The 10,610-nt window shown below is 49.0% G+C and overlaps 1 protein-coding gene across 1 annotated transcript; it reads right to left on the bottom strand.

Moving 5' to 3' along the window:
- Nucleotides 1-1,612: 1,612 nt before the first annotated feature.
- Nucleotides 1,613-10,268, bottom strand: SELE (selectin E). Its single transcript, XM_066366019.1, has 14 exons — nt 10,164-10,268; nt 9,722-9,805; nt 8,445-8,831; nt 7,808-7,915; nt 7,255-7,440; nt 6,298-6,483; nt 5,998-6,186; nt 4,846-5,034; nt 4,529-4,717; nt 4,140-4,316; nt 3,562-3,672; nt 2,820-2,841; nt 2,639-2,712; nt 1,613-1,713 (listed from the first exon to the last, which is right to left on the bottom strand). Exons 2-13 carry the CDS (start codon nt 9,777-9,779, stop codon nt 2,655-2,657), a joined length of 1,860 nt encoding a protein of 619 aa, XP_066222116.1. The 5' UTR covers nt 9,780-9,805; nt 10,164-10,268; the 3' UTR covers nt 1,613-1,713; nt 2,639-2,654.
- Between the last annotated feature and the right edge of the window lie 342 nt (nt 10,269-10,610).

Genomic DNA, 10,610 nt, shown 5'->3' with positions numbered 1-10,610 from the left:
CTGCGGTACTTCCTAATAGGGCACTTCTCATCGCCAGTGACCAGTCACCGGATTCCTTAAGAAGTTTAAACTCCCTTATAAATACATATAAATACTTGCTCAGGCAGGCTTGCCTCTGAGCAATAAAAACAATAAAAACAATGAGGAATGATCATTAGCCATCCTCACAGTGCACAAACCCCGTGGATGGATCCTGTCCATGGGGAGTCCCCATTGTGGATTTGGAACCTCGTGTATTACATCAGTCCAGCATTGTCTGTCAGCACATCACACCTGACAAACGTACTTTCGGGAATGCAGAGCATACCTGTACCTCTAACTGGTTTTCTCTAGGAAGACGTCCACGGGATTGTACCTTCATTCATTTGCTTATATGCTTTCATCAAATCAGAACACTTGGACTCATGGAAGTTCTTCTTCATGGAAACCACATATTTCTAAAAAAATAAATAAACCCACTAGACAGTGCACAAGTGTGTACCACAAGCTTTTACTTCCCTGAGACAACTCATGTTTTTAAAAGTAACAGCTCAGTGGTAGAGTGTTGGCCTGGCGTGTAGAAGTTCTGGGTTCGATTCCCAACCAGGGTGCACAGGAGAAGCACCGATCTGCTTCTTCACCCTTCCCCCTCTCCTTTCTCTCTATCTCTCTCTTTCCCTCCTGCAGCCAAGGCTCCATGGGAGCAAAGTTGGCCCAGGCGCTGAGGACAGCTCCATGGCCTCCACCTCAGGTGCTAGAATGGCTCTGGTTGCAGCAGAGCAACACCCCAGAGGGGCTGAGCATCACCCCCTGGTGGGCATGCTGGTTGGATCCTGGTCAGGCGCAAGCGGGTGTCTGTCTGACTGCCTCCCTACTTCTAACTTCGGAAAAATACACAAAAAAAGCAACTGTAACAAAAAATGAAATAAAATTCACATTACACTGGTTAACACTGTACATTGTTAAGGGACAGTATTCATCCTTTTCTTGAAATATATTCACTACAGATATAACATTAGAATTCCGTTAGTAGAGAGGTGGTGATTTAGGATGAATAACTGTTACCTAATCATAGTCCTAATATTTACAAAATTTAAAGTTCCAACAACACTTGTACTAAAGTAAAAATTATGGATTACACACTCAATGCAAGTCAAAAGAAGGCAATGTCTGAGAACACTGTAAAAAGCACTGAATCCCACAGGGATAAAAGTAATTAAGACTGTTTGGTAATCCTCACACATGAGTATTCAGTAGGATTTGCACCATTAACAACAACAATATGTCTTTTTTTTTCCAAGTCAGTAACAGAATATCTTTGGCCAATTTGTTTCCTCTAAACTTTTGAGACTCTAACAGCAACTTTGTAATCAGAGGGACAAAGGAATGAAACACTGTCACAAAATACTGGGTTTCCCCGCCAAGGTAGCACCATGAGCAAGGGCGGGTTGGAAAAGGAATCCTGAGATCCCAGAGCCTTGATTTCTTCGCTTCCTCCTGGAAGAGAACATTCTTTCCCGCCAGTAGCCAACACTTCCCAGATCCTGAGAACAGGTTAAAACTGAGGCTTTTGGGTGGCAGGCTGGCCTTGCCCACTGGATTCTGGTCCCCTGATGTTCTCATGGGTACTGTGGTCCCAGCTGCAGAGGGTGAGATGGGCCTGAGATCCAAGGACAGCTTTCTCTCTCTGCTGTCTTCAGGACATCGCTCTAATTCTCTGGATTACCTGCGTTCCTGCAAGTGTTTAAGATTGCGTGTCATCAGGACATTTAATATTCTACATAACATTAGCGACCACAAAACTCATCTTCTGTTCACTGTGTGTACTCTCCCTTGGGTAGTCCAAACATGAGCCTCAAAATCCCACTCAGTCAGGACAGTAAAGCTATTCTGTGTGATGCTGTAATGGTGGGTTGGTGTCATTGTACATTTGTCAAAACCCATAGAACATGCAAAACCAAGCATGAACCCTGATGTAAACTATGGACTTTAGTTAATAATGCAGCAATATTGGGCCATCAATTGTAACAAAATACCATACTAGAGGAGTTGTGCAGGGGGAGCCAGGGTATGTTGGAAGTCTGTACTTTTCACCCACTTTTTCTATAAACCTAAAACTGCACACAAAAAGCTATTTTTTAAATCTATTTATTTGGCAGAGACTTGACCCTTCCAAATTTTCAGAAAGCAGAGCAGAGTGGGGTTAAGATCACAGATTCTAGAACCAGATTGCCTAGGTCTGAATCCTGGCTATACCACTAATTAGCTTTGAGATTTTAAGCGAGTTACTGAACTTCTCTGTGCCTCCATTACTTCATCTAAAAAATAATAAATCTAGTAACAGCCCTGTCTCACAGAATCTCTAGCTTAGAACAGTTCCTAGAATACAGTAAGCACCATTTAAAGGTTAGCTGTTATCATCATGATTATTAACTTGCATAAATGAACTGAGTCGATCAAGGCCAGACAGACCCTTGCTCCTTCCCTCTCCTTCTACAAACAAATGAAAGCCCATCCCATGAAATACTGTGAAGGTGGCGATTCCCTCCCCCTCCCCCCAACCCCTCCAGAAATGAGCAGATTTGGAGGGCTCAAGGAGCACCACTGAGCATGTAAGTGGTATCTTCTCTCAAAACCAGAGGTGACCTTCAAGTCATACCTGATTCCTTTTGGACTTAAATGGACTCAGAAGGCAGTTGGTAGGATCTGTCAGACTGAAGGCTTTGGCAGCTGCTGTGGAAGACAGGGGGAGAGCGAGTGAAGCCCAGTTTTCAACAGCAAGGGAGGGAGGAGAATGTGCAGGGCGTCATACAGCATGCCAGATACAGAACGCAACTTACCTGGCGGGCACAAATTTCTTTGCTGCAAGAAAAAAGACAACTGTTAAATTGGAATAAATGACCTTTCAGGACACGTCAAATCCAGAAACAGTCTGGCTCTATTCATCATCAGGGGTTGCATACTCAACGCCCTCAGGGCCCCTGCATAACCCGAGCGCAAACACAGCTTGGTGACCCCTAGGACAACGGGCCATGCAGACACTCGCAGAGGGCCCAGCAGCCTCTACCACAAGCTAATAGCAACAGGCTCAGCTTGTCAGATCCATCCTCCAACTTTTCATGACAAGTCCCATAACTGGATTTTATGTGAAATGCTCTATTTCATAAACCTCAGAACTTGAAAAAATTTTAAATGCTCTGTAGGTCAGACACATCCTAAGTGTGGCTAGGTGTGTTTGTGCATTCCCTATGAGATACACCCCCAGCTTAAGCCTGTTTTCCAGGTAAATTTTTTGGAAACATTGTATCCATTTTCCTGGGAGCACTAATCCTGGCAGGGCGTGGCCAGACTTGGACAGTGTTCCCACAACTAACATTTCTATTTCCTAAAACTCTTCCCACTTTGACTTTGCTATTAACTCTTTCCCTAAGACTTCTGCTTAATTTTACTGCAGTTTATTATTTCTCTAATAACCTGCTTTTAACAACTGTTTAAATCTGCAAAAGGGGAACATGTGATTCCGTGTGACACAGTATCCTCAAACACATTTCTGGAGCACATTTCTAAACCCCGCCCCCTCACCTCTCCTCCGAAGACGTTTCAGAAGCCAGAGGAGAAATGACGCTGCTGTCAGGAGGCAGGTCCCACCAGCAGAGAGTCCTGCTGCCAAGGCACTGCTGGATGTGGCCAGAGCTAAGGAGACGGGGGAAGAACAGTCATGAGAAGGAATTGACGTGAAGGTCTCTCTGCTCTGCTCACCTGCCCTTTCCTTGGCACACCGATTATAATGTACCAAGTGGAAGAGCCACGTAGTTCAGTACGTGAGGAGGAGGCTTTAGGGTCAAGACCTCTAAGGTCTGCCCCAACCCTGCCAGGCAGAATGCTAGCTGCCAAGCTCTTTCCTGGCACCACCACGCCCTTTCATCCTCCCCCCTCCAGCTCTCCTTTTCCAATTGTCAGAATTCTACTCATTCTATCAACCTGTTGCCTCTTCTGTTTTCTCTACCTCCCTCTAAAATGGAATATTCACCAGCTTCTTAAGCTAGCCACCCCTTCTGGCCTCTCTGGTTTGGGCGTGTTGGATCATCCACTATCTCAGCCAGCCACCTCCCCTTCGTCTCCCTAGTCACCCAGAGGACTGCCATCAATGGACACTTCACCTTCGCAGGTAGGCAGCACCCCAGACCAGTGTCCTGTGGCCTCACACATCAGAGCCGCCGAGCCGTTGAGCGTCCACCCCTCAGGACACGAGAACATGCACGCGGCACCAAACACAGGTTCCCCGCTGCAGCTGATGTTCACCTTCCCGGGAGCAGCCAGGCTTGAGCACCGGACCACTGCAAGTGACAGGGACGCAGCTAGAGGTTAAGAAACATCTACCTGAAAACAACTAAAGCCGCTGGCTGACAAGCCCGCCCCACAACATAATGTAGAAGCGCTACTTTGGTTTCAGCACGTAGAGCATTAGGATCAAGCCCTTGGGGCAGTCCGTGTTCAGCCATGTGTGAGTGCTCGCCCCGCACTCCTTCAGGTCTGAATTTGGTCTTACCGTGGCAGGAGGGGACCTCCTGGGTCCACTGGCCCCGAGACGTGCACTCCAGCTGAGCCGATCCATGTAATTCGAAGCCTTCCTTGCAGCTGAAGGCACAGGAGGACCGGTAAGTGAACTCTCCAGTGGGGGCATGAGCACACCTCGCCAGGCCACTCCGGGGCTGGCGGATGGCGGCACATTTCACAGCTGGAAGACATGAGCGAGCACGTCAAATGTGCATGTGTGTCCCGACAGCAACAGGTGCACCGAGCAACCAAGTCCCTCGCCCTTCAACAGTTTCTGATTGTAAAAGAAAATATAAACAAAAGTTGCACCTTCGCACGTGGGCTCCCTGCTGTCCCACTCCCCAGTGGGGCCGCACTGGAGCCTTGTGGGTCCTTTCAACACAAATCCCTGCTCACAGGAGAACTCACAGCTGGACCCAGGTCGGAAACTTCCAGAAGCACCAGGAAGACAGTTCACGGAGCCTCTCTTGGGGCTGGATAAGGCTCTGCACTGCAAAGCTGAAAACACCAAAACAACGGTCAGGAAATGTTGCTGTGGAACCGGAGAGTACTCGGCATTTGGGCCAATGAAGCCAGTTCATTCTGGACAAGGAAATGCTTGGAGGACTCGCGACTCTATTATGCCCTGGACAGCTAGGAAGACAGTGGTGTTGGCTTTGAATTCCAACCCCTTGCTTAACAATGGCACTAATCAGAGGACAGCCCCTAATAGGACCAGCAGTTCCTGAGAACTCTTCTGACCTGCGAAAGAAGGTAGGGCCGAGAGAGATTTTGCGTAGTGAGAGAGCAATTTAGGGATCCCAGACACTCACGGATGATGCCAGAGAAAGGGCACTACAAAGGCAGCTGTGTGCATCTTGTCTGCCCTGCAGCTTGGTTTTTCCCTTGTGGCTTTTCTGCCATTGGAAAATTCTTCTCTGCCCTATTGGGCCACAAGACTACCAGTGCCTGACAGTGAAACCTGCTTACTTTCTATCACCTTGCTCTTGCTTCAACATGAATTAAATTTTGGTGTGTGTGGATGGATTCAGGGTATCTTTCTGTTGGATGTCACACTCGAAACATTCTCAACACTGCTAGCTCTATGCAGTGTCAGAAGCAAGGGATGACCAGGGTTTTAGCAGGAAGTCGTGATCCTACTTTAAACATTCTCCAATGTGATGTCCCCTCAGACTGAGGCTTCTCTTCCTATTCCATGCCCACATCTCCCTATCCCACGCCCACGTCCATGAGGCCCTGTAAGTGCCGCACCATTAGGGACCCAGCAGGGCGTCTGCTCTTATTACACAGCGGTCCCCTCCCCGGGGGAGCGCTGGTTCTTGAACCTCCAAGACAGAAGATGAGTGCTGCCCACGGACTCCAGGGTCCACCATGAGCATAGGCAGCTGGTCTCACTCTGGCTGCCCGCGTCTGAGAATTGCTTGTTGCTCTTTAAGAAGAAGGGGGAGAGTTCGGGCTCACCTTCACACACCGGGGCTCGCTGTGTCCACTGCCCTCGTGCTGTGCACTGCACCTGGGCTGGGCCCTGCAGCCGGAAGCCCTCCACACAGGTGAAGGTGCAGGATGACCGGAAGGCAAGCTGTCCAGCGGGGGAATGGCTGCAGCTCACGGAGCCATTCCGAGGGTGGCTGAGGGCGGCGCACGTCACAGCTGTAACACAGATACCCACTTAGCCGAGCTGGTCCGGCTCGCCCATCCCAAGTAGAGGTGGAGTAAAAAGCCCATGGGCAGTAAATCCCCATGTGGAGCTAGCCACTCTACCTGTGCACGTGGGCTGCTCATTGTCCCAGGTCCCTGAGGAGGTGCACTGGAGGCGCTGGGGCCCCGCTAGTTCGAATCCTTCCTCACAGCCAAATGCACAGGTTGTGTTCCACGGGAAGGTCCTGGGGCTTTGGGAACATTCCACCAATCCATTGGCAGGGTTCGTCAAAGGCTCACACTCGGCCACTGGGGGTTTGAAAGAGCACCATGAGTTTTAGAGACTGATACGTTCACTCCCTGTGGGATTTGAGTTCGTAACTGCGTAAGGAGCCTGCCTGGGAAAGAGTGGATCCCAAAGTTCACCCTTAATTCTTGGGGACATGCACATCCAACAATAAAGCGTGTACGCTTTCTCTTTTTTTAATTGGTGTTCACATCTTTTCTGATTTTTTTTCCTTTGTGCTGAATGGTAGCTGATCTAATTTTATCAAATCTCTCATTGGGTAGGTCTCTGATGTATTTTATATAAGGCAAAAGTGAAGAAAGAGCCGATTTTAAGCCAGGCTTGATGACCAGCTGTAATAAAAACAATAGTGGCGTACCAAAGACACTGATTTACTTTGTCTCTGGCCTAGAAGTTAAGACCGAGAGGGAAAGAGAGATACCAAGACGGCTGCTTGATTGTCACAGTCCTGACTGAGTCTGTTGTTGAAGTTCAACAGGGAAAGAAGATGGGAGAGTCATTAGGAGTCCTAGACTGCTTCTGTGGTTTTAGGTGTTCTCTTACCGATCACCGGGACCTCAGAAACACCTATTTCAAACACAGAATGAAAACCTCCCTCACACTCAGCAGGGACCATCTTGGCCATATATATTACCGGAGAGAACAGCTTTATTAAAAACAACAACTAAAAGCACCTTCCTCAGAGTTTTGAAAAATATTACAAGTTGAATGAAAAGCTAAGGCAAGGAGGCACGAGTTGGGGAAACGTCTCGCATGCTCTGGGGGCGACATACCATTGCAGCCTGGCAGGGGCGCGCTCCACTCCCCGGAGGCAGTGCACCGCGTGGCCTCGGTGCTGCTGGGCCGGTAGCCCCTCTCGCAGCTCACGGTGCAGGAGGAATTGTAGCTGAAGTTCCCCAGGGGGTGGGTGCAAACCAGGCCTCCGTGCTCGGGCGCGTCCTGGGCTTGACAGGCCACGACTGCAGAGGGAAACCAAGTCAGTTCCGCCCCTCTCTCGGCTCATGGAAGGTGGGGGGAGCCCCGGAAGCCACAACTACTGTTTACTGAACGTTTCCTGAAAGGGTGGCGTCTGCATTCATTCCCATGGCCCTGACCACATGCCTGTGAAGCCAGTACTGCTCTCACCCTCGTTTTACAGGGCGGAAGCTGGGACTCTGAGCTTTGCTGCCTGGTCAGGGTGCCACAGGGAGTGCAGAATCTGGGAGTTGACCCTGAGGCTCTGATGCCTCAGGGAAGGGAAGACCAGCAGACCTGATTCCCAAGCCAGCCAGCACCTGGGATGCTGCCCTCACCTCAGGTGAAGAAAGGGGCGACGTCAAGACTCACCATGCTCGCAGTGGGGTCCGCTGAAGCCGGGGTAGCACCGGCACGTGGAGCTGTTGATGGTCTCCACACACTCACCGCGGCCGCTGCAGGCCGTCTGTGTACAGGCGGCTGTGGGATGCACAGTGCACAATAAGGGGGGTGAGCACCTCTGACTTTGGGATCAACAGTGTGGAATGGAGTTGTCACCGTGAGATGAAGGGCTTTACACAGGGCCAATGCTGAGCTATATGCTCAACCATGTTAAACCTTGATGTTAATATACGGATATGACTGGCACCAACACCAGAAAACTCACATTGTCACAAACTCTAAAGATAGTTCCACTGCCACAAATCAACAAGGGACTAAAATAGGCACTGTGTGTATGTGTGTAGACACACCCATATGTGTATAGACCTGTCTATGCATGTATGTATGTGTGCATACATATATTCTTGCCTACTACATTCAAAGAAGCAAAGAGATGCTTTGTCAGCCAAGTAGAACGTTTTAAAACCAGATCTTTTAGGACATAATATCCACAGTCGAGACTAACATTTGCACAGTGTCAACAATCTGTCCCGATGCCCATGCACTGAGACCACGCCCCGTGCCCCGCGTGCTGCCCCCCCCCCACGTGCCGCCCTTGCGCACCCACCTGCGTAGCACAAGGCGAGCTTCTTCTTGCTGCAGCTCTCGTCATTCCACTTGCCCGCATCCTTTTCTCTCCGGATGTAGATCTCCACGCAGTCCTCGTTCTTCCCCTTGTTGTTGGGTTCCCCTGGAGCCCAGTTCCTGGCTTCCTGGGTCAGAGCCTTCTGGGTCCCTATCCAGACCCACTGATTGTTGACCTTCCTGATCCCAATCCAGTAGTAAGTGGGTGCGTAGCTGAATGTGGAGTTCAGGTATTCGATTTCTTCCTGGTTCTGAATTGCCACCAGGTGGGTGTACTTTTGCTGACAGTAAGCACTGGCCTCATCAAAGGTCATGGGTCTCCGGGAGGCGTGGTAAGACCAGGCTCCACTCTCTTTAAACAGGAGGAGCACTAAGGGGGGGGGGGGGGGAATAGGACGTGACAGGGTGAGAAAGTTTAGTCCCGTCATAGTTTGAATCTGTTAACTGGACTGCACTCCCTCCACATAGCCACCACCACTCCGGTCCACTATTCTTTTTCTATTTTTTTACTGTGGTAAAATACCATTGACCACCTTAATCGTTGTAGTGTACAGTTCAGTGGTAATGCAGACATCCATAATGTGCGGTCATCACCAACCCTTTGCATCTTGTAAAGCTGAAACTTTGTATCTATTAAACTGTAACTCCCCTCGCCCCACCCCACCCGCACCTGGAGACCACCATTCTTTTTGTCTGTATGATGCTCACTGCTCTAAATACCTCAGGCAAGTGGACTGACACCGCTGTTAGCAGGGCTTTGGGGTGTCTTATTGTGGTGTACAGGGGACTTTGGGGTGACTCAAAACTTGGTTCGCCTTTTCCAAAGCGAGAAGGGGTTTGGAGGGAGAAGCTTCTGCTTAATTTTGTGACTGAGTCTCCCCTTGGTGCGTGTTCCCTGCATCCCCCCCCCCCATACCCTGTCAGTACACCCACTTTACAGTGGGATAGCACTCAGAAACTAAGCTTTAGGAAGCGCCACCAGCCCTGACTGGGGCACTTGGCATGACCATGTCATTGAATCCTCACCGTGCCTCTGGGAGCTAGGGGTGCTATGATCAACACCTTGCACATGAGCAAACTGAGACCCAAAGAAGTAAAGGAAACGGCCCCCCTTTCAGGGCCTAGAGACCAGGGAAGCTGCGAAACCCTATAATGCACAGGGAACCCACCCACGAGGAAGAATTTATTGGGTCCACAATATCACTCCTGCCAAGGATGGGGAATGGGGACCCCCCACTCTAATGAATGACATCAACTCACCAAGAGTGAGAGCCCAGAGAAGCTGTGGAGCCGTCATGGCTTCAAGCGCTCTCTTCATCAGAAGATTGGACTTGAAATGCTTTTCTGGGAAGAAAAAGTACAAAATTAATTCTAGAACGAAACCCCCAGGTAGCCAGTTACTTGTATCATTCTACAGGGACGTCAGTGGCAGGTATCTGAAGATTTTAGGTAAAGGATTCCAGTGCCACAGGCTTTATGTAAAGTAAGTTTACCTGAATGAATAGATTAAAAAAATTTTTTTTTAATTTTCATCATTTTAGTCAAAGAGAAAAAGCCAGTTTTTAACTCATCTGAATCTATTAAGAGCTCACCCATGTCTTCCCCCCACCTCTCCAGAGGGCTTTTTTTTTTTTCTTTTGTCATATCTGTTCTTATTGATCACCTAGGTTTCATGGCCAAGGCTGCTCTTGCAAACACTTACGGGTCTGTGAAGACGTAAGACGTTGTTTCCCTGTCAGGATTCCCCGCACGTCCCAGGCTGCTGCGTCCTGCAGCGTCCCTGCTGCTCTTGCAACGCTGATGAGAAGTCAGCTTAGAACAGCAATGCACTAGCTGCCGCAGTGGTGCTTTATAGGACCGGTGGCTTCCTGTGATTCATGGGAGGATATGTCCAACCCAGGGAAGGAGGAAATCACCAGCAGCGTCCAAAAAGTTCCCCGGGAATATCCACATTGCTAAAACTTACAATGATATCAGCAACCCTGTCCATCAAAACGAATTCCTTTTTTTTTTTAATTCTATTAACACAAAATGCATGGTCTTTCTTTTTCATCCCATAAAATCTCTGTCTTTAAAAAAAAGTGTTAAAACTTTGCTGATTAGCAGCATCGCTTCTATGATTGTGGGAGCAATCAGAAGTTCATGAACA

This window comes from Saccopteryx leptura, chromosome 2 (assembly GCF_036850995.1).
Source record: "Saccopteryx leptura isolate mSacLep1 chromosome 2, mSacLep1_pri_phased_curated, whole genome shotgun sequence".
NCBI classification, from domain to species: domain Eukaryota; kingdom Metazoa; phylum Chordata; class Mammalia; order Chiroptera; family Emballonuridae; genus Saccopteryx; species Saccopteryx leptura.
The sequence above is the reverse complement of the archived record's forward strand: the minus strand, read 5'-3'. Positions and strand labels throughout refer to the sequence as shown.

Bases quoted from the DNA above. Each gene is read 5' to 3' on its own strand.
- SELE (XM_066366019.1), bottom strand. From the start codon at position 9,779: ATGAAGAGAGCGCTTGAAGCCATGACGGCTCCACAGCTTCTCTGGGCT. The intron at 5,035-5,997 runs GTGAGCCCGAAC...TGGTGTTTTCAG, and splicing joins GCGAGCCCCGGTGTGTGAAG to CTTTGCAGTGCAGAGCCTTA. The intron at 3,673-4,139 runs GTGAAGTGTCCA...CCGTCTCCTTAG, and splicing joins GGTGCTGCCTACCTGCGAAG to CTCTGGCCACATCCAGCAGT.